Source organism: Garra rufa, chromosome 22 (assembly GCF_049309525.1).
Source record: "Garra rufa chromosome 22, GarRuf1.0, whole genome shotgun sequence".
Lineage (NCBI taxonomy): Eukaryota > Metazoa > Chordata > Actinopteri > Cypriniformes > Cyprinidae > Garra > Garra rufa.
The window spans coordinates 38,725,574-38,749,887 of record NC_133382.1 but is presented as its reverse complement, the minus strand read 5'-3'; the positions used below and the strand labels follow the sequence as shown (position 1 = coordinate 38,749,887).

Genomic DNA, 24,314 nt, shown 5'->3' with positions numbered 1-24,314 from the left:
AAGATTTATACATGATCTGAAAGCTGAATAAGCCAAAATACAACTATGTGAGTATCTGGAATCTGAGTGTGGAAAAAAATCTAAATATTGAGAAAATCACCTTTAAAGTTGTCCAACTGAAGTGCTTAGCAATGCATATTACTAATCAAAAATTAAGTTTTGATTTATTTATGGTAGGAAATTTACTAAGTATCTTCATGGAACATGATCTTTACTCAATATCCTAATGATTTTTGGGGATTTTTTTTTTTTTTTTTTTTTGACCCATACAATGTATTTTGGGCTTATTGCTACAAATATACCCATGCTACTTCAGACTTACATTAAAAATGTAAAAAATAAATAAATAAATACATTAAAATATTGCATTGTCAACTAACTAAAAGAAAGCAATTTAAAGTGCTAAAAAGTTAATAAAACGTCAATAGAAATATTTAAAAATGACACAACTAATTAACTAAAATTAAAAACTGAAAATACAAAAACCAAATCTAATTCACAATATTACTAAGTACTAATAGTAAATATAATGACAGTTTCCCAGAAATGTAGTGATATTCACATGATTTGGATGCGGTGTAAACCAAAAGACTTTTGTTTGCTTTCCATTTTAATGAATCGTTCCTGGAGCAGTCCTTTTCATCTTTTTGTTTCTGTGTGTGAAATGAGGCAGGCGTCTGAAACTGCACTTGTGAGTCTCTTCAAGCTCTTTGAATATGAATACCAAATGCACTCGAGCAGCTCCAGAACAAACAGCGCGTAATAAGAATAAATTGACCCGTTCAGAGCCTCTTTGACTTCACTGACTAATGCGACATCGTGAGGGAAGCGCGTAACCTCGCCCCTTCTGAATAAAGAAAAACGAGCACACATAATTACTCAGCCCTGGACCTTCTGCGTAGTTTGTCTTTTATAAATCATCATAATGACCTTGACCCTTTCTATAGGCCGCTGACCTCTGCAATTTACATTTGGCTGATAAAGCAAGAGCTGAAAAATCTGATTTACTGCTCAATTAATCTGTCATGTTGATAACAAGCCCGTCTGGTTTTAACGATCCCTTTTTTATGGTTAATATATATAAATGTGTGTGTGCTTGTGTGTGTGTGTGTGTGTGTGTGTGTGTGTGTGTGTGTGTGTGACCCTGGACCACAAAACCAGTCATAAGTAGCACAGGTTTATTTGTAGTAATAGCCGACAATACATTGTATGGGTCAAAATGATCGATTTTACATTTATGCCAAAAATCATTAGGATATTAAGTAAAGATCATGTTCCATTAAGATATTTTGTAAATTTCCTACCATATATATAAAAACTAAATTTTTTATGAGTAATATGCATTGCTAAGAACTTAATTTGGACAACTTTAAAGGCGATTTTCTCAATATTTAGATTTTTTGCACCCTCAGTTTCCAGATTTTCAAATAGTTGTATCTCGGCCAAATATTGACCTATCCTAACAAACCATACATCAGTGGAAAGCTTATTCAGATTTCAGATGATGTATATATCTTAATTTTAAAAAACTGACCTATATAACTGGTTTTGTGGATATATAACTTTTTTATGAAACTTGAAATAAATGTTTTTAATTTCTGACATATATTAAAAAGCTATTTAAAATAAATTATAAAATTTACAATTAAAATAAAAACAAATGTATTATTATTAAGTTTTATTTATTTATTTTTTAAATTCATTTTATTCTTGTTTAAGTTTTTAATCTGGTGCCAAAGAATGTCTTCCTTTGAAAAATATTTCATTTTAATGCACATTTTCAGCGTTTATCACATCAGCATAAATGTTAAATAAAATATATAATGAAAAAATAATTTTAAATATATATATATATATGTATACATGTATTTTTAATTTTATATTTTTATTCATTTTATTTTCCTATTGCAAATGAAAAACTACTTTGCCAAAGAATATCTTCTTGTAAAAAATATGATTTTTTTAAAATATTTATAAGAATTTCATTGACAATTCTGACCAGCAGTTAATCCTGCAGATGCGTTTATAAATATTTAATTTTCTTTTTTTTAATCTATTTAAATTGCATTACATTGTAATGCACATTTTCAGCATTTATCACATTAGCATAAATGTTACTTCACTCAAATAATATGAAAAATCTCAAATCTCATTTTTGTCATGATACGAAAACTAAACCTGCTCAAATTTGAACTGGCGTCACCTAAATGTAAATTTTGCATTACGCCCTATGTAGATGATTTATTGCAAACAAGCAGGTTAAAATGTGTCGGCAAGCTCAGGGTGACACAGAATGACTTATTTGGCTGCCTGGATCCTGCTTTAGAAGTTTATTCTACTGATCATACATTAATGATGGTCATTTACAACTGGAATAATTCATAAGCCTGCTGAATTATGCATTTGATAAACCTGTATGCTCATGTAAATGGAGCTGAACTGTTTGAATGGCTGTTCTCTTTTACTCATTTCCCCCCATTATCATTGTATCCATCCATTTCAGTTTCTATTCCATGGTCACATTTTGAACAGTCGTCCTATTTAGATAATTTATGGAAACCTTTCATTAGTGATTTCCAGAAAAGTGTGCTTTACTCTGTTGCATTTTCTCTCTCCAGATCAGTCCGTTGAGGCCCCAGAGGCCGAAGAGTCAGGTGATCAACTTGCTGGGTGAGAAAAGGCTCTCGGTGTCTCCGGGAGCCCCTGCCAACCCGTCTGCGCCCAGCGTCCCACCTCCCATCACGCCCCGGGCCAAACTGCAGTTCAGCTTACTGTCTGGATCCAGTATGTCATACTTACACAGTAATCTGCCAGATTCCCCTCAAGTTTTATTTCGAACCTGATGAAATTGGGCCCATTTTGCCAAAGCAAACATTGCCAAGGAAGCTCCGTCCACTTACAGTAGAGAACAGCAACTTAAATTTACAAAAAGAAAAACACTTCAAAACGGTCGTATGTCATTTAAAATCAAGAACTGACATTTTGACATCATTTGAATAAATGAAGCTTAAAAACCTGCTGTAAAAATGAGAAAATCAGTATCGGGATATCTAATCACACATCTGAACACCTGCATATTTTAAATAATGCTACATAAAAGAAACCTGGCTTTGATCTGCTGAAATGCAGCAGAACGAATTTTGGCATCACACATTGTCCTCTGGTGTGGTTTTATCAACATAATTCATCATATTTTAGCTGTTGGAACAAATAGAGTTGTTGATAATTATTCCAGTTGTTCAGTCTGATTTACATGATCATTTAAAAGTTTGGGGTTGTTAAGATTTTTTTTGTCCTTGAAAATTACTCAGGCTTACCAGTTAATTTGATTGAAAATACAGTAGAAATATTAAAATTAAAAAAAAAAAAAATCTATTTGAATATACACTCCTGTTCAAAGTTTTAAATTATGATTTAAATGTTTTTTAAAGGACTCTCTTATGCTCATCAAAGTTCCTTTTATTTGATTAAAAATACAGAAAAAAGTTATATTGTTGCAATTAAAAATAACAGTTTTCTATTTTAATATAGTTTAAAATATAATTTATTTCTGTGATGCAAAGCAGATTTTTTTTTATCAGCCACTACTTCAGTCTTCAGTGTCTCACAATCCTTCAGAAATCATCTGCTGATTTATTATCAGTGTTGAAAACATTTGTGCTGCTTATTATATTATTTTGTTTTATGATTCTTTGATGAATAAAACATTAAAAAGAACAGCATTCATTTAAAATAGAAATCTTTTGTAACAATATACACACTGAAACTGTTTTCAACATCAATTTCCTAATTGCATCACAGGAATTGAAATGGAAAACCACTATTAGAAATTGCAATAATATTTCACAATATTAATGTTTTTTATTTTTTAATGAAATAAATGCAGCTTTGATGAGCAGAAAATACTTTTTTTTAACATTTAAAATCTTACTGATCCCAAACTTTAAACTGCAGTGTATTTTGAATACATTTTAAATGTATTTCAAAATGTTCTTTGATGAATAGAAAGTTCAAAATAACTATTTATTTGAAATTTTGTAACATTATCCATTTCTTTACTTTAATTTCTAATCAATTTAATTTATATTTTCTTTTAATTTCGTTTGAAAAACATCTTACTGCCCCCAAACTTTTAACGTTTTGTGTATGTAGTAATTGCATAGTGTTGTAATTTCCATACTATTTATATTAACTGTAATATTAGCTGTTAAAAATGTATTAAACCTTTTACAGTATTTTTCTTTCTATAAACAACAAATTTTCCATCATTTTCCTCATTAAAATTAATGACTTGCTTTGGTAATTTGTTTCCCACATTACCAACTTTTCTAGAAAACAAATGTTTTTGGTCTTCCCAAATTTTATAGTTATGAGAGAGCAGTTTTTATTAGGACAAATTTTTAAGGAATTATTTATGGATTCAGAAAAACATTTACAATTGAAATAGTCTTGCATTTTGTCTAAGTTGAATGTATTTGTTTTAAAGGAGAAGTTCACTTCAAGAATAAAAATGTCCAGATCATTTACTCACCCCTTTGTCATCCAAGATATTCATCTTTCTTTCTTCAGTCATAAAAAATTTTTTTTTTTGAGGAAAACGTTTCAGGATTTCTCTTCATATATTACACTTTTATGGTGCCCCTGAGTTTGAACTTCCAAAAAGCAGTTTAAATGCAGCTTCAAAGGGCTCAAAATCCCAGCCGATGAAGAAGAGTCTTATTTAGCAAAACGATCAGTTATTTTCTAAAAAAAAAAAAATTACAATTTATATACTTTTTAATCTTTGAATGCTCGTCTTGTCTAGCTCTGCGAGTACTGTGTGTATTCCAGTTCAAGACAGTCAGGGTAGGTCAAAAATCTAATTTTGTCTTCCAACTTCGAAATCGTCCTACATCGCTGTTTTACCTTTTTTGTAAAGGGCGTTTGATCTTCTGGAAAAAATAAAATGGGAGTTTTTTTGACCTACCCTAACTTGAACCGGAGCTATACAAAGAGGAGCATTTGAGGTTAATCGTATTCTAAGTATATAAAATGTCAATGGTTTCACTAGATAAGACTCTTCTGTCTTGGCTGGGATTGTTTGAAGCTGCATTTATGAAGTTCAAACTCACAGGCACCATAGAAGTCCACTATATGGAGAAAAATCCTGAAATGTTTTCCTTTAAAAAAAAAAAAACAGAATTTCTTCACGACTGAAAAAAGACAGACATGAACATCTTGGATGACAAGGAGATAAGTAAATTATCTGTAATTTTTGTTCTGGTTATGAACTTCTCCTGATGTTTTTGCATTTATACTATTATGTTGTTGAATGTTTCATTCATATCTGTCATGTAACAGCCGGTGAATATAAATACAATCAAACTTTCTCCCACCTTAAACCAAACCAAACCAAACCCCCAAAATATGCCACGTTTGCTGACGTTATGTGCTCCGTCTCAGGCTGCAGTCTGATGACACACAAACGTAATGCTGTGATGTGAAACGCAGGACTCTGGGAGGCTGCAGAGGTGTTAAATAACTCACATTAAAGCATGTCTGATCTGGTCTCCCACTCGCCGCTTGTGAAACTGTGTAATGGATTCAAGCTTTGCAAAGGTGTTTACTCTCCCATGGGTTCAGCCCACTGTCTGAATTCTGCATTTGCACCGCATGTCGTCATCTCTGTGCTAGAATCACTGCACAGGCCTCCTAAAACAACAGATTTACAATGAGTTTAAAGTATTTAGGCACAGGTAAAAATGTCATGCATTACTAATTTGATCTCAGCAGTGCTTTGTCTTGTTTCTCTGCAGATCTAGAGCTGAATGGGACGGGTTATGGAGATAAAGGCGAGACTCCGCCCCCCCTTCCTGTCAAGAGCAGCATGGGCGACTATGGAAATCTGATGGACAACTCAGACCTGGCCAGTCCGACCACGCCTCCTCCTCCACTGCCACACCAGCGGGTATTTTTACATGATCATTATTGGTTAAAAAGCCATTAAGGGGGAAGTTCACTTCCAGAACAAAAATTCGACATACCCTAACTGTATTGAACTGGAATACACAATATAGGCAGTGCTAGAAACAACAAGCATTTGAGGTAAAAAGTAGTTGTCGACCGATATTGTAATTTACCGATACCGATAGCTAGGCTGGACGACACTGGCCGATACTGATTAATCGACCGATAGTTTTTAAAACTAAAATTCAAACTAAAATAGTGGTCTACTATTCAAAATAAGGGAGTGAACCATACTTTGTAAGATAATGTATTAATATTAATTATATATTGAGCTTTTAAGTTAGTCAATAGCTCATTAATGTTAACAAAAGCAAATTAAACATTTAATAATATCAGTAAATGTTGAAATTAACACATTAACCAGAAAAATTATTCTACAGAAAGAGAAAAGTTTTGCTAGAAATTGCACAATACGCACAATCGTCCAGCCCAGGGTGAAGTCTTATGTCTTATGTTATATGTCTTATGTCTCAGCCGCTTCAGCAACAGATGCAACCCGGAAAAACTATCGGCATGGATTTTTGCCGATAACCGATAGTTGAAAAGGTCGTTTGATCTTCTGGAGAAAATGAAATGGGAGTTTTTCATACCCTAACTGTATTGAACCGGAATACACAGAGTATAGGGAGTGCTAGACAAGACAAGACAAGCATTTGAGGTTAAAAAGTAGAGGTCAGCTGATATTGTATTTTACCGATACCGATAGCTAGGTTGGACCACACTGGCCGATACTGATTAATCGACCGATAGTCTTTAAAATAGATACTGAATGGAAACTAAAATAGTGGTCTACTAAGGGACTGAACCATACTTTGTAAGAAAATGTATTTATATTAATTATATATTGAGCTTTCAAGTTAGTCAATAGCTCATTAATGTTAACAAAAGCAAATTAAACATTTAAAAATATCAGTAAATGTTGAAATTAACACATTAACCAGAAAAATTATTCTACAGAAAGAGAAAAGTTTTGCTAGAAATTGCACAATACGCACAATCGTCCAGCCCAGGGTGAAGTCTTATGTCTTATGTTATATGTCTTATGTCTCAGCCGCTTCAGCAACAGATGCAACCCGGAAAAACTATCGGCATGGATTTTTGCCGATAACCGATAGTTGAAAAGGTCGTTTGATCTTCTGAGGAAAATGAGATGGGAGTTTTTCATACCCTAACTGTATTGAACCGGAATACACAGAGTATAGGGAGTGCTAGACAAGACAAGCATTTGAGGTTAAAAAGTAGAGGTCAACTGATATTGTATTTTACCGATAGCTAGGTTGGACCACACTGGCCGATACTGATTAATCGACCGATAGTCTTTAAAATAGATACTGAATGGAAACTAAAATAGTGGTCTACTAAGGGACTGAACCATACTTTGTAAGAAAATGAATTTATATTAATTATATATTGAGCTTTCAAGTTAGTCAATAGCTCATTAATGTTAACAAAAGCAAATTAAACATTTAAAAATATCAGTAAATGTTGAAATTAACACATTAACCAGAAAAATTATTCTACAGAAAGAGAAAAGTTTTGCTAGAAATTGCACAATACGCACAATCGTCCAGCCCAGGGTGAAGTCTTATGTTTTATATGTCTTATGTCTCAGCCGCTTCAGCAACAGATGCAACCCGGAAAAACTATCGGCATGGATTTTTGCCGATAACCGATAGTTGAAAAGTTCGTTTGATCTTCTGGAGAAAATGAGATGGGAGTTTTTCATACCCTAACTGTATTGAACCGGAATACAGGGAGTGCTAGACAAGACAAGCATTTGAGGTTAAAAAGTAGAGGTCAACTGATATTGTATTTTACCGATACCGATAACTAGGTTGGACCACACTGGCCGATACCGATTAATCGACTGATCATTTTTTATAATGGATACTGAATAGAAACTAAAATAGTGGTCTACTAAGGGACTAAACCATACTTTGTAAGAAAATGTATTAATATTAATTATATATTGAGCAATGAAGTTGGTTTATAGCTCATTAATGTTAACAAAAGCAACTTAATCGTTTAAAATATCAGTAAATGTTGAAATTAGCAAAAAAGATAAAGAGAAAAGTTTTGCTAAAAATTGCACAATATGCACAATCTTCCAGCCCACGATGAAGTTTTATGTCTTATTTACATCAATTTGGGACAGATTTGATGTATTTAATGATCGCACTCTGTGATGTGGTAGGATTTCTGTCGGCTGAATGAACACAGTTTGCTTTCTCATGTCAGTAGCTTTAAATATGCAACTTGCTGGCTAACAAATGCATTAATGTGATCAGCTGGATATAAATAAATGCAAATAGATGGTAACAATCATGACATTAAACATTTGGGTTGGACTATCGGCATGGATTTTTGCCGTTTCGCCATCTACTGTTGGTGCCGATTAATCGGCAAAACCGATACACCGGTCGACCTCTATTAAAAAGTATATAGAATGCCATTTTTTATTTGTATTTTTTAAATAGAAAATAACCAATCATTTCACTAGATGGGGCCCTTCCTTCTCAGCTGAGATTTAGAGCCCTTTGAAGTTGCATTTAAATTGCATTTTGGAAGTTCAAATTCACAGCACCATGGAAGTCCATTATATGAAAAAAGAAATTCTGAAATGTTTTCCTCAAAAAAAGTAATTTCTTTCCAACTGAAGAAAAAAAGACATGAACATCTTGGATGACTAGGGGTTGAGTAAATTATCTATAAGTTTTAGTTCTGGAAGTTAACTACTCCTTTATAAAGTTTGTTTCTGTTGTTCTGCCTTCAGATCCAAAACAAACAGAAGAAGTGTAGTATTATGTTCAGGCTGATTGCACACCAATCACACAGCAGATGTGTGACTGTCTGAATGAACAGCATGTGAGGGGGTCAGGATGTGTGTGACGATCACACACAGCTTGACCAGAGTGGCTAAAGGTGCCCTTGATCAGCTGCTCATCTCTGAGTCTGACTCGTCTCTTTCTCTCTGCAGGTTTTTTACTTTAAAAATCCCAGACACTGTTTAATTAACCCATAACCTGAACTTCTCTGCAGCTGCTGGAAGTTACGTCAAACTATGGTTAAAGGTTGAAACAGCTTGATGACTACTGGCTGTAAAATATTCTTAATTTTACAAATTAATGTTCAAAAGTTTAGGTCAGCAAGATTTTGTTTAGATTTTTTTGAAAGAAGCCTTTTATGCCCAACAAGGCAGCATGTATTTGAAAAAAAAAAAAAAAGTAAAAACAGTGGAATATTATTGCAATTTTAAATAACCGTTTTCTATTTTAAAATAGTTTAAAATAGTTATTTATTCCTGTGATGCAAAGTTGAGTTTACAGAAATCGATAGACATTTCTTTAATTTTTAATTTTTATTTTTTTGGTGGAAACATGAACAACATTTATTTGAAATAGAAATATATTCAAACGCGATACTGTCACTTTAAATAAATTCAGTGCATCCTTGCTGAATTAAAATAATAATTTATTTTTTAAAAACTGAACACTAACTTTTGAATGTTAGTGTATATAAAATGTTCATATTTTTTAACTTTTTCCTCTTTTTTATTTTATTAGTATAACATCTACTTGATTATTAATTCAATCATTATCACTCTTATTATTATTGCTCATAGTTATTTAAGGTTAGAGATTTTTTTTATTATATGAAAAGGAACTATATACATTTATTTATTGTTGCTTTCATATATAAATGGCATATCAAGAGACCAGAATATCACAGATTTATTTTATATTATTTACTCAATCTCTATCACTCTATTATTACTGCTTAAAGTTAGACATTAGAAAAATAGAATATAAAAATATACAAAAAATATTATTATAGTATTTGAAAAGGAACACATTTGTTTATTTATAATAAAAATAAAGTAATAAAATTGTGTTCAAATTTATTCATTTGATTGCTTTCATATATCACTGTCATAAAGACATTAGATTATTTTTTTACTCAGTCTCTATCACTATTATTACAGCTCAAAGTTAGAGATTAGACAAAATATTTTATATATATATATATAAAACGAAACCATGGGTATATTTGTAGCAATAGAGAAAAATACATTGTATTGGTCATAAAATCTTTTATGTCAAAAATCATTATGATATTAAGTAAAGATCATGTTCCATGAAAATATTTTGTACATTTCCTATCGTAAATATATGTATACTTAATTTTTGATTAGTAATATGCATTGCTGAGATCTTCATTTGGACAATTTTAAATGTGATTTTCTCAAAAAAAATTTTTTTTTTTGCACCCACAGATTCCTGATTTTCGGCCAATTACCCTAACAAAATACATCAATGGAAAGTTTTCAGTGGATTTTTTAAATGGTTTTATGGCTCAGGGTCACACATTCATTAGTTCTGTTGCTTTCATATGTCATTGTCATATCAATACTTCAATCAGAAAGGAAGCGCTTTAGCAATGTAAAGTGTTTAGCATTGACAAGTAGCAGCATTTCATCTCTACAGTGGCTCATGTAATGAAGAATGAATGCTTAAATGAAGTGTTTTAAAAACTTGTCTTTTCCTCATTTTTTTTCAGCACCTTCCGCCTCCATTACCCAGTAAGACCCCTCCTCCACCCCCTCCAAAGACCACGCGAAAGCAGACCTCCATCGACTCGGGAATCGTCCAATAAGCCGTCGCCAAACGAAGACATCCGCATCGGCCCTCTTCCAACGATTTTCCGTCAACGTCCCTGACAGTATGGTATGATGAATACCTCACCTCAGCCCCGCTCATAACGGCTGATTATTGTCCACCGCCGGATCAGCGCTCAGAGCCTCTACCCGAGTGACAATACAACCTCAGAGACGCGGTCTATTTCACATCACTCCGGGCGTCAGAAAAGCAGCTGACTCCTCGCCAGACGACAGCAAATATAGATGCAGTGTAACTGGAGTCAGGGAATTCTGGGTATTTTTGGCAGATGGTGCATGTTTTGCTAAAACTCCACTTGAGATGAATTGAGGGTTTGCTCTCTTCTGCACATTATCGTCGAGACACGTGACCAATTCAAACCACTTCGGTGTCGCATAATCAAAGTTTTCTCTTGCTCTCATTTTTACATCATATTTTTATCCTCAATATATACACATTTATGTACAGAGGTTTGTATATATGATTTTATTTTATTGTTTTCTTGAAAGTAAATTTTATCCTTTTTTTTTTTTTTTGCATTTGCCGTTTATAAAAATTGGCATTTTTATCCAAAAAGGGCTTGATTTTCTTAAGAGAGGGACAGTAAAGTTATTCTTACATGTATCATCATTTTGTGTCATTGTTGTTGTTTGTTCTCATTTGGAGTGAAAACAACTAAAAGTCATTGTACCAATCAAGCGTTTAAACCACATAAAAGCATATCGATAACATTGACTGCTCCAAATCCACTACTGACTTCTGAATAAACTCAATGTATTTGTAAAGTGCCTCTTGTTTGATGTGAATTAATCTAGTGCTTATCAAGTTTTGTCAGAATAACATTATACAGTAAGGTTCTCTGCTGTCAAGTCTGAGGTGAGTTCACTATTAAAGGAACCGTATGTAAGAAATTTATGTCAGTTAATCATAAAATGGCCCTGACATGTCACTAAACATTAAGAAATCATGTTAATTTCAAATACTTATATCACTGACAACAGTGGTCCTGCAGGATATTGTCATTTAAAAGTGAGAGTTGCAGCCCTCAACTGATGTTATTGTTGTCATTTTGTGTTTTGGTCTGAGGCTCCACCCTCCAGCTATCTACCAATCACGAAGTCAGTAGAGTTTCGTCATCCGGGTTGCCAGCTCAGCTGCAGTTACGAACGTGTCAGATAAAACATGTATAACGTTACGAAACCTAAAAGACCTGTTTATGAATCCGAAATACGTCGTGACAAAGTGCGAAATAAAACAAGGATTTGTATAGGAGATGCCTTTGAAAGATGGAGACGGCTGAAAACGGAGAAGAATTTGAAGACAGACGCCAACAGTGCTAATTTTCTCCTGGACAGGTAAGATTCATCTATGTTTGGCTAACTTTGCTTCCGTACACAGTGGATTTTCCACGGTCGCCTGTGCTAAATGCGTTCATAAAAAGCTTTATATCGCACCACTTGCAGGGTATGAAAACAATCTATGTTCCGACTGAATTGTGGTATTACAGTACATCTTTACGAAATATTTGGCTAATCGCCATCTGTAAATTTTTGCGATACATAATTACTTCGCAAAACATCTCTTGTGAAGCATAAACATAATTAACAGAAGAAAAACAAATTACTGTGTAGGACTCGTCACTTGCCGTTGGAAGCTCCTTGTAGCAGCCTACTCCTGCAGCTTAGCTGGCAACCTGGAGTCAGGAGGGGGGAGCAGGAGGGGATACACCGTTCTACAGTATTTTGAAAGTGATTGCAGTACCAGTTTTGGCCACAATCCTACATACGGTTCCTTTAACTCATCGCTGAATTGTTGAAACCGATTAGAAAGTTCAGCCATCAAGTCCTTGGAACTTAAAAAGCTATGTTTGCCATTGAGCTTTTTAGTACAGCGTGGAGCTGAATCTCAATGACATTGATTGTGAAAAGCGGCGGACATGTTTGCATCATAAAGACGGCCAGCTTTCACTTTACTAAAAAGGTTTTGAAAACAGCAAAGCCTTGCATTGACTCATACATGCATAATCAGTGCAGTATCTTGTATGAGCTGAGGGAGTAAATATGTTGGAGAACATGTTTTCAATGTTCAAGGTCACTTTCGAAGCACATCCAGACTGAATTACCGGTTTAGTCTCAGTGAACTGATTTCCTGTGTGATTCTGATCAAGTAATTGCTTAAATTTGCTAAAAACAGCAAATTGTTCACATCACACTGGGTTGGGTTTTGGTGCTTGTTTGTCTGGTGTTTGTTACATGGGTCATTCATGTCAATGCATGCAGAACGTTTTGGGTTCTGCAATGAAAGTGTTTTTGTTTTTCATTTTAAATTTCTTTAAAGGATTATTTCACATCAAATTAGGAATTTCATAATTGTGCTCGCTCTAAGCTCATTAAAGATGTAGATGAGTTTGTTTCTTCATCAGATTTGGAGAAATGTAGCATTGCATTACTTGCTCACCAATGGATCCTCTGCAGTGAATGTGTGCCGTAAGAATGAGAGTCCAAACAGCTAAAAAAAAAAAAGCACAAGCAATCTACACCACTCCAGTACCTCAATTAATTAGATTTTAAAGCCAAAATCTGCATGATTGTAAGAATCAAATCCATCATTAAGGCATTTTTAGGGGTTCAAGCGTATTTTTCGCTGGTCATGGATCAGTGATCTCTGTGTAAAACTGATCGTGCAGACCAAACCATAACTCATAGAGACTTGAAGAGATGGTAGTAATCACACTGCCGACAACATGACCAAGTCTTGCCCCAATTGGCCAGACGGGGTTGCTACAGCGGTCAAAAGTACAAAATCATTCATACTGTAACTCCAAAACAGTCAGTCGCAGGCTCAAGTGTCTCAAGTCGTTGGACTCCTTGGCTCACGCCAGACAAAATGCATGCACACCGATTTGATCATGAGCCTGGCAAAATTTTGGGGTATTTTGCATTTTTTGAAAAACTTACTTTTGCGAACTAGTCCTAGGTTTTCCTCCCAATCAGAACCAAACCAGTGCAGACCTGAAACCTGGCAGGGCCACTTTTAATAAAATGCCTATAACTCCTGAACACTTATGTAAGAGCTCAATCTGAGGTCACAGGAAAAACATCATGGAGCTTGACCACTTGGTGGTGCTATAATAGGGAAAAAACAACTATTTGTCCTATCAACATGAAAATCGATGTGCACAGTCTTGTTCCAAAGTGAACAAAAAACATGGCTGCCATTGGCCGACAAGGTTTGTGCATCTGTTAGACAAAGTTAACCGATTGAAACGGTCTGAACAGTCTGCCACTGCCTTTTCAAGGGCATAAATGATTGCACATCGCACAGTTTTATATTCATATATGATAGAACTCCTCATTATGGACAACTTTGCCTCTAGAAACCACTGCTGTCAATCAAATAATTTGTTAAATGATTAAAAAGACGTAAAAAAAACTACTTTTGCTAACTAGTCCTAGGTTTTTCAGTTAATCCGGAAAAAGCATTGCAGTACAATTCTCTTGACTCTCTAGGCCAAAAATTATCCAAAAATTTTTAAAGCTATAACAGGGTCATTAAAAAAAAGTGCCTGTTTGAATTTAGCCAAAATCCTATAAAACCTAAAGGAAAGCTGAAATCTTCACAAAACTAAATGTTTCATAAATGTTACAAAACATGATATTTCTATGGTAAATTACCTGTATGCAAAAAAAAAAGGCTTGCTACATAATGTTTTTTTTTTTACCGGCTTGAACCCCAGTAATTGCTGCTTGCAGCTATTGTTGCTTCTGGCTAAAATATGAATCCATAATATTGCTTTCTCCAGTGCAAAATGCATGAATGTCTGAATCAGGAGAGAAATCTGCACAGATCAAGCACCGTTTACAAGCCAAAACAGTTCTAAACAAATATGTGGGTGGATTTTGATAAACTTTCTCACTGGTGTTATTATGGACTCACACTTTAGACAGAAGCGATGGTTTGGTTTAAAGTTAAAACAGATGTAAATGTGTGTTTGAGATGGCGCTGCTGGGTTACTGGGAACCAAAGAACGTGTGAAATTATAGAGAACGAGATAAAAAGTCACAGAAATATCCCACGGCGTCAGACACGTCATGACATTATACCCGACTGAGCCAGTTTCCCACGGTATGCTATCAACATCTAACCTGATTAATGCAGTTGAAGATTCCCTTTGAAAGGAAAGGTCATATTCAGGCATTTCATGATCAAATTCAATCAGAGTCTCCAGGCTGAGCTTCAGATAAGTAGCTTAGTTTTTTCTTCAAAAGATACTTTCTTTTTTTTTTTTCTTCTTCTTCTTTTTTTTTTTTTACTTGGTATCACTTTAGTCACACTGCTGTTAGAACCGAAATAAACACAAAGTTATATTTTATGCTTCATTGAGCAGTATAGCTGCATTCATTTAGCAGAATATGTTTCCGTGAGACAAATGACTTTGTTGTTTATTAGAGGATGCTGGGAAAATATCCTGCTGGACTGTCAGTTGTTTTTCCTTCATGTTAATTACAGAATTATTGAGGCCTAATACAACAGTGGCAGCAAAATTAATTTAACTTTCTATTCAAACCAGAGGCAGAAAATAACTTAACTCAGTTAATCCCAATTGTGTCCCATGCATCTCAGTGAAAACTAATATGTTTTGCTCCTTGGATAGTACAGTGAACCAAATTGCATGTCTTTGCAAGTTTTTGAGAAGTTACTAATAACATTTGGTGTTTTCATGTAGTTTAACTTGATGTACTAAAATAACAAACTTAAACTGAAATATAAAACTTGCTTAAAAATAAAATAACTAATAAAAATGACAAAAAACAACTTAAATAAAAACTAATTACAAATATTTGTTACTTTAAACAAAAACTTAAAAATAATACCTAAAATATTTAAAAATAAATGAAAATCTGTTTTATTTTCCATTTAGTTTAAAATGATACAAAAATAGCTATAGCTAAAACTAAAACAGAAAAAAAAGAATTATATAGACAAAATGAACAACAACAAAACAATTAAAACATCATCCAAAATAAAATTGGAAAATATAAAAAACAAATTCAAAAATATTAATGAAAATTGTAATACCTCAATAGTGTCTTGTTGATTCTTGTTTTCTTGTACTAATTATGGTGATTGTATTTGTTATTTTGTCTGGATTGCATCTTTCAAGAGCAATTAAACCAATCTGCTCATGTCATTTATAGACAACTCTTATATAGTACAGTGAACCAAATTGCATGGCTTTGCAAGTTTTTGAGAAGTTAGTAATAACATTTCTTATTTTCATTTAGTGTAACTTGACGTACTAAAATAACAAACTAAAACTGAAATATAAAACTTGTTTAAAAACAAAATAACTCATAAAAATGACAAAAAAACCAACTAAAATAAAAACTAATTACAAATATTTGTTACTTTAAACAAAAACTTAAAAATAATACCTAAATATTTAAAAATAAATGAAAACCTGTTTTATTTTTCATTTAGTTTAAAATGATACAAAAATAGTTATAGCTAAAACTAAAACAGAAAAAAAGAATTATATAGACAAAATTAACAACAACTAAAACATCATCAAAAATAAAATTGGAAAATATAAAAAACTAATTAAAAAATATTAATGAAAATTGTAATACTTGTATTAAATATGGTAATTGTATTTGTTATTTTGTCTGGATTGCATCTTTCAAGAGCAATTAAACCAATCTGCTCATGTCATTTATAGACAACTCTTATATAGTACAGTGAACCAAATTGCATGTCTTTGCAAGTTTTTGAGAAGTTAGTAATAACATTTCTTATTTTCATTTAGTTTAACTTGACGTACTAAAATAACAAACTAAAACTGAAATATAAAACTTATAAATATAAAATAAAATAAAAAATAACTAATAAAAATGACAAAAAAATCAACTAAGATAAAAATGAAAAGTATAAAATTAAAAACAAATTCAAAATATTAATATATAGAAAGGCAACTTTATTTTTCATTTTTATTTAGTTTAAAATGATGTGCAAAAATAGCTAGCTAAAACTAAAACAGAAATAAAAATGAATTATATAGACAAAATTAACAACAAAACAACTAAAACATCAGCAAAAATAACAAATTCAAAAATATTAATGAAAATTATAATACCTCAAAAGTATCTTAAATAAATCAGAGTAATCTTGTTTTCTTGTCCAAAATATGGTGATTGTGTTTGTTATTTTGTCTGGATCCACCATCTTTGAGAGGAATTAAACCAATCTGCTCATGTCATTTATAGACAACTCTTATATAACTCTTTTCAGATCCTTCAGGCTGACTGAATCTTGTGGCAGACATCCATTTCTGTTCGTCCCCAGAAATCTTTTGTGCCTCATTTTAAGTGTGTTCGCTATATGTATCAGATCACAGGTAATGAAACCGTCACCTTGTGAGAAAAGATGATTGCATTTGCTTAAGCAATTTATGAGGCCAGGAGTGAAATAAATGTGGAGAACAAACCCAGTGTCATTTATGTGCTGAAATAACATCTCTGGTCCGGAAATCAATAACAGACCATAAGTCAGTGTGAAATGATGTCCTGCCACGGCAGATTGACTATGCCAGCGCTTAATGTATTGCCTTCACTTTTGATTGACAATAAACAATCATTTCAATGCAAAAGCAAAGCTTAGGCCAAAGCCGCATGCTAACCGTCTCAGACGTCGACCCGTATAAACGTCTTGTTACCGGCAGATGCTTTGATTCTCCTTTATTGAAATTCTTTTGCTGTTTTCTATGAATCACTTTGTGCTGTAAAATCTGTGCTGATTTTAATATAACTGATATATATATATATATATATATATTCATACAGGAGGGGCCGAAGGCTAAATTGAATCCATATTTCACTGTGATTGTGTTTGGTCCCTGTGGTTCGGTCTATCACAGCCGCCTCTGATTGGAAGGGAACATCCTCCATTGAACCTCATCTGCAGCGTTCCCATAAACTGCGTCTGTGTACAGATACACATACGCAAAAAACAACTCGCTTATGTAATTCTGGGTCAAATTTAGGTGAACTGGCCTACTTTGGCCATCCATCTGTATAAATGACTCACAGACCCAAATTCACCTTTTATACTTCAATATAAATCTCACTAAATCTGTCCAGCTCACATTTCTCCCTGAAATTAACCACTGGTTGATGCACGCTTGTTCATTTATTTACTGATATATGGTATGCATTTATTTACTTCTATATTTACTTATTATCATCATTATGTAAGGAATAATTGATGACAAGACGTTGAATTGTTAGAAAATAATGCACAACCGAGATTGTAATGCTTTATTTTTGCACTATTTTCTAATAATTCATTGCCCATCATCAATTATTACCCTTATTCTACAGTTACTACACATCAAAGCATTGTTTAGACATTGTATTTCAAGACACTTGTGACCCTGGACCACAAAACCAGTCTGAAGTAGCACAAATATATTTGTAGCAATAGCCAAAAGTACATTGTATGGGTCAAAATATATATATATATATATATATATATATATATAAAAAACTGTAAATATTTTAAAACGTAATGTTTGATTAGTTCATTTGGACAACTTTAAAGGCGATTTTCTCAATACTTCGATTATATATATTTCTTTTTTTTTAGTAATTTTTTTAATTCAGCTATTATTTAATTTATATTTTCTTTCAACTATTTCAATTAAAGATTTTTTTTTTTTAAATGTTTGAATACATTTGGGATTTGATTTGGCTGTTTTATTTATGGATTCCATTATATATACAGTGTCTCTCTTAACCCTAATACCGTATTGACTTTACAGCCCTTAATCCCGTGTTTGTGGACAAATGTGGGCACAGAGGTCTCAGGTGTGATCAGAAAATTTGTGTTCAATAAATGTTATATCACTATCTTCGATAAAATAAAATCTATCAATTTATGGTGTTTTTTTTTATTTTGGGGGTATTTTTGAATTTATTTACCTCTAAAAGTACCATATTTTTTATGTAAATAATGCTTATTTTTATGTTATATTTAATATTTAATTATCTTAATTAAAAAAATCATTCCAGTAAGTTCAGAGAGTTAAAACCTAAAGATGAAGTGACTTTGGTGACATCTGGTGTCTTATGTTAGTATAAAATTAACAAAAAAAACAATAATATCAATAACCACTAGATGGCTGCAGTACTGAATTGCTGCATATAGGTTGAACTCTATGAACCACTGTTATGATGAATTTGACCTCTTAATTTTTTTTACTTTATCACAACTTAAAATTGTAATTTTAATAAATATATATCTGTGTTAGGTGAGACTATACAAAGATGCCAAAATATGCTTAGATATATATGACCATGCTATAAGGAAAAGACAAAGTAGTAAATCATTATTTATTTATTTGAAAGAAAGAACATCAAATTTCAATAACTCAAACTAATTGGTGCCAATTCCTGGGTCTTTATGTTTGTATGTGTGAGTGAGTTTTTATAAAAAAATAAAAATAAAAAAAAATTCCAGCTCTGTTATAGGCTCATTGAATGCATTGTTTGTTTGTGTTTGTGTGTGTGTGTGTGTGTGTGTGTGTGTGTGTGTGTGTGTGTGTGTGTGTGTGTGTGTGTGTGTGTGTGTGTGAGTGTGAGTTGTTGCCATGTTGAGAAGGTTGTACAGGATCACCCCTTCATTTTTGTGTATGTAATATATGCGTTGTATTGGATCTACTGATTTTTATTTGACAAAAATAAAAAAAAATTCTCTGAATTACAGTTTTTCCCATTCATTCCTATGGGTGCCCATTTTTGTCCACGAATACGGGATTAAGGAGTTTTTTTTTTTCACCCACTTAACATTGTAGAATCGAGTCTTTTTTTTTTTTTTGCGTGTTCAGGTAGCAAACTTAGGAAAAGTCACCAAGTCTTGTACCACTCAGATCAAGGGAAGTATTTTTAAAAAATTAATTAAAATTATTTTGCCCACATTTGTCCAGCTTACGGTATGAGGGTTAAAGGGAGTGACCCTAATCTCAGCTTGTTACCTGTATAAAAGACACCTGTCCACAGAAGCAATCAATCAATCAGATTCCAAACTCTCCACCATGGCCAAGACCAAAGAGCTGCCCAAGGATGTCAGGGACAAGATTGTAGACCTACACAAGGCTGGAATGGGCTACAAGAACATCGCCAAGCAATCTCCCTCGGTCTGGGGCTCCATGCAAGATCTCACCTCATGGAGTTTCAATGATCATGAGGACGGTGAGGAATCAGCCCAGAACTACATTGGAGGATCTTGTCAATGATCTCAATGCAGCTGGGACCATAGTCACCAAGAAAACAATTGGTAACACACTACGCCATAAAAGACTGAAATCTTGCAGTGCCCGCAAGGTGCCCCTGCTCAAGAGAGCACATGTACAGGCCCGTCTGAAGTCAATAAACATCTGAATGATTCAGAGGACAACTGGGTGAAAGTGTTGTGGTCAGATGAGACCAAAATCAAGCTCTTTGGCATCAAGTTAACTCACCATGTTTGGAGGAGGAGGAATGCTGCCTATGACCCCAAGAACACCATCCCCCCCAGTCAAACATGGAGGTGGAAACATTATGCTTTGGGGGTGTTTTTCTGCTAAGGGGACAGGACAACTGCACCGCATCAAAAGGATGATGGATGGGGCCATGTACCGTAAGGGCCAGGGCATTGAAAACAGGTCGTGGATGGGTATTCCAGCATGACAATGACCCAAAATACATGGCCAAGGCAACAAAGGAGTGGCTCAAGAAGAAGCACATTAAGGTCCTGGAGTGTCCTAGCCAGTCTTCAGACTTTAATCCCATAGAAAATCTGTGGAGGGAGCTGAAGGTTTGAGTTCTCAAACGTCAGCCTCGAAACCTTAAAGACTTGGAGAGGATCTGGAAGAAAGAGTAGAACAAAATCCCTCCTGAGAAGTGTGCAAACCTGATGGCCAATTAGAAGAAATGTCTGACCTCTGTGATTGCCAACAAGGGTTTCGCCAAGTCATGTTTTCCGAAGGGGTCAAATAGTTATTTTACTCTTTAAAATACAAATCATAATATAACTTTTATAAAATTCCTATTTTGCCTCTCTCACTGTTCAAATAAATCTACCATTAAAATTATAGACTGATCATTTCTTTGTCAGTGGGCAAATGTACAAAATCAGCAGGGGATCAAATTAATTAGTAAATGCTGACAAACTTAATTTTATGATGCAGTGTGTTTTTAAAAGGGTTTTCAATGCATTTTAGTGCTTGGTTTAGGTGCAAACACTGTCGTTCCAGTTTGTTTGCACTCATTTTTATTCTTTTGTTTTCCAGCTGTACTGTATGTCATTTTAGATAAATATTGCTTATGGTTTTATTAATCTTTTAATTTGAACAGTTTGTGCTCACACAGTTTTCCCTCTGTATCGGTGCTGAATTATGAGCGTCTGACATTGTAGATTTTACTTTGTCTTGCAGGTATCGATCACCTTGTGGTGTTTTATTGCAAGTCCCATTACGGCAGCAGATCGGTGAGAAAAGCGAAGACAGACTCGTTTCCACTGCGGATCTCACCGTCTCAGCAGGTGGACTGAGTCCTTGGAGAGCCGAGGCCTATTTCTGTGTTATCTGTCCATTCCCTCATTTCCAGCGAGAGCTCAGCTTGAGACTGAGGTTTGGAGAGCCTGATGATCCCAGGGTACAGAAATACAACCCGAAACAATCCCACACAATCGCACATGGAATTTACCTTGAAAAATATGTCTTATTGTCTTTGTTTTAGAAGCTCTGCTACAAAACCTAGAGAGCTGCCTCACTGCATTCTGAACACAGATGCCTAGGTGGCATCTTAAAGGAGTAGTTCACTCAAAAATTAACTAAAAATGTACTCACTCACAGATTTGGAGAAATGCAGCATTACAGGTGCATCTCAGTAAATTAGAATGTGGTGGAAAAGTTTAATACTTGTGTATTAAATAAATTCAGTGCAAACACAGACTGAAGTAGGTTAAGTCTTTGGTTCTTTTGATTGTGATGATTTGGCTCACATTTAACAAAAACCCACCAATTCACACATCTCAACAAATTAGAATACTTCATAAGACCAATATAAAAAACATTTGCAGCAGCATTGTTGGCCTTCTGGAAAGTATGTTCATTTAATGTATATGTACTTAATACTTGGTAGCGATTCCTTTTGCTTTAATTACACTGTCAAATGTACTGCCTCAATTCGGCGTGGCATGGAGGTGATCAGTCTGTGGTGCTGATGAGGTGGTGTGGAAGCCCAGTTTCTTTGACAGTGACCTTCAGCTCATCTGTATTTTTTGGTCTCGTTTCCCATTTTTCTCTTGACAATGGCCATCAAACTCACCAGACCTGAACCCCGTAGAGAATCTATGGGGTTCAGGTCTGGTGAGTTTGCTGGCCGTGTCAAGCGCACCAACACCATGGTCATTTAACCAACTTTTGGTGCTTTTGGCAGTGTGGGCAGGTGCTAAATACTGCTGGAAAATGAAATCAGCATCTTTAAAAAGCTGGTCAGCAGAAGGAAGCATGAAGTGCTCTAAAATTTCTTGGTAAACGGGTGCAGTGACTTTGGTTTTCAAAAAACACAGTGGACCAACACCAGCAGATGACATTGCACCCCAAATCATCACAGACTGTGGAAACTTAACACTGGACTTCCAGCATCTTGGGCTATGAGCTTCTCCACCCTTCCTCCGGACTCTAGGACTTGGTTTCCAAATGAAATACAAAACTTGCTCTCATCTGAAAAGAGGACTTTGGACCACTAGGCAACAGTCCATTTCTTCTTCCCCTTAGCCCAGGTAAGACGCCTCTGATGTTGTCTGTGGTTCTGGAGTGGCTTACCAAGAGGAATACGACAACTGTAGGCAAATTCCTTGACACGTCTGTGTGTGGTGGCTCTTGATCCATTGACCCCAGCCTCAGTCCATTCCTTGTGAAGTTCACCCCAACTCTTGAATCGATTTGGCTTGACAAGCCTCTTAAGGCTGCGGTTCTCTCGGTTGGTTGTGCATCTTTTTCTTCCACACTTTTTCCTTCCACTCAACTTTCTGTTAACATGCTTGGATACAGCACTCTGTGAGCAGCCAGCTTCTTTGGCAATGAATGTTTGTGGCTTACCCTCCTTGTGAAGGGGGTCAATGATTGTCTTCTGGACAACTGTCAGATCAGCAGTCTCCCCCATGATTGTGTAGCCTAGTGAACCAAACTGAGAGACCATTTTAAAGGCTCAGGAAACCTTTGCAGGTGTTAAGCTGATTGGCATGTCACCATATTCTGATTTGTTGAGATAGATAGTGACTTGGTGGATTTTTGTTAAATGTGAGCCAAAATCATCCCAGTTAAAAGAACCAAAGACTTAAACTACTTCAGTGTGCATTGAATTTATTTACTGCACGAGTTTCACAATCTGAGTTGAATAAATAAATGAACTTTTCTACGACATTCTAATTTATTAAGATGCACCTGTACATCCCTTGCTCATCAATAGATCCTAACAGTGAATGGGTGCCGTCAGAATGAGAGCCCAAACAGGTGATAAAAACATCACAATAATCCACACCACTTCAGTCCATCAATAAACATCTTGTGGAGCAAAAAGCTGTGTTTGTAAGAAACAAATCCGTTAAAACACATTTTTGACTTCAAATCATGGTTTCCAGCTAAAATTGCTTTCTCAAGTGAAAAAGTCTGGCTCTAAACACAATACTTTTTTTAAGAACTCGCAGCTTTTTAATTCACAAGACAATAATTGATGGACTGGACTGGAGTGGATTACTTGTGGATTATTGTGATGTTTTTATCAGCTGTTTGGACACTCATTCTGACGGCACCCATTCACTGCAGAGGATCCATTGGTGAGCAAGTGATGTAATGCTACATTTCTCCAAATCTGATGAAGAAACAAACTCATCTACATTTTGGATGACCTGAGGGTGATTTCAGCAAATGTTCATAAATGACTGATAAGTAATGCGTTGTATTGGCAGCATTAACATTGGCGTCAAAATAGAAAGAATCAATGATGATGTTGCCTGCATTCACATCCTAAAAGGCAGCTAACTAGGTTTTGGAGCAGAGAGATAATGTTATAGGCATTTTGGCTGCCATAGCGGTTTATTTATAGTTTGATTCTGTTTCCAGGGTTATTAATGCTATTTTTATTTTTGTGCCATTTAAAGGGATTGTGTTTATTTTGCAAAATGTTCTGGAAGGTTCTATTGCAGTGATTAATAGCTTAAGGCAAACACTCATCCTGCAAAATTCAAGAACAAACTTAATGTTTAATCAATATATGCAGTAAATATTTCGTCTGCACAGGAGCAGAACTTCATGCTCTTGTACTAAAGGCAGTTTAATGAACACACATGCTTCTCAAGTTTACCTCCTGGAAGGCTTCTGCTCGAGCTCAGATGTCTGCGGACCTCTGAGTTTGTTATATATCTATCTGAGTGCTTTTTATTGTGTGTCTGGAGGCCCAAAGCCAGAATGACATCAGCTGTTTGGAAACCTTCAAAACTGTCGGTTGTCTGGCTCGTGTTGTAGCTCTGCAAAGCAAAATTTAAATTATTATTTTTTATTTCAGTTACAGTTTGAGTAATTTTGATACATCAACTTTCATTTCAGTTCAAAGC

The 24,314-nt window shown here is 34.5% G+C and overlaps 2 protein-coding genes across 2 annotated transcripts in view; one reads left to right on the top strand and one right to left on the bottom strand.

Moving 5' to 3' along the window:
- Positions 1–11,449, top strand: part of LOC141297544 (dedicator of cytokinesis protein 1-like) — a 26,296-nt gene extending 14,847 nt beyond the window's left edge. The window contains exons 2-4 of the mRNA XM_073827963.1: positions 2,619–2,784; positions 5,796–5,947; positions 10,564–11,449. Of these exons, the coding sequence (XP_073684064.1) occupies positions 2,619–2,784; positions 5,796–5,947; positions 10,564–10,659 (414 nt within the window). The 3' untranslated portion in view covers positions 10,660–11,449. The remainder of the gene's footprint in view (positions 1–2,618; positions 2,785–5,795; positions 5,948–10,563) is intronic.
- Positions 11,450–17,568: 6,119 nt separating this feature from the next.
- Positions 17,569–24,314, bottom strand: part of LOC141297542 (pancreatic secretory granule membrane major glycoprotein GP2-like) — a 34,393-nt gene continuing 27,647 nt past the window's right edge. The window contains 1 exon segment of the mRNA XM_073827962.1: positions 17,569–17,639. Coding sequence (XP_073684063.1) covers positions 17,569–17,639 — 71 coding nt within the window.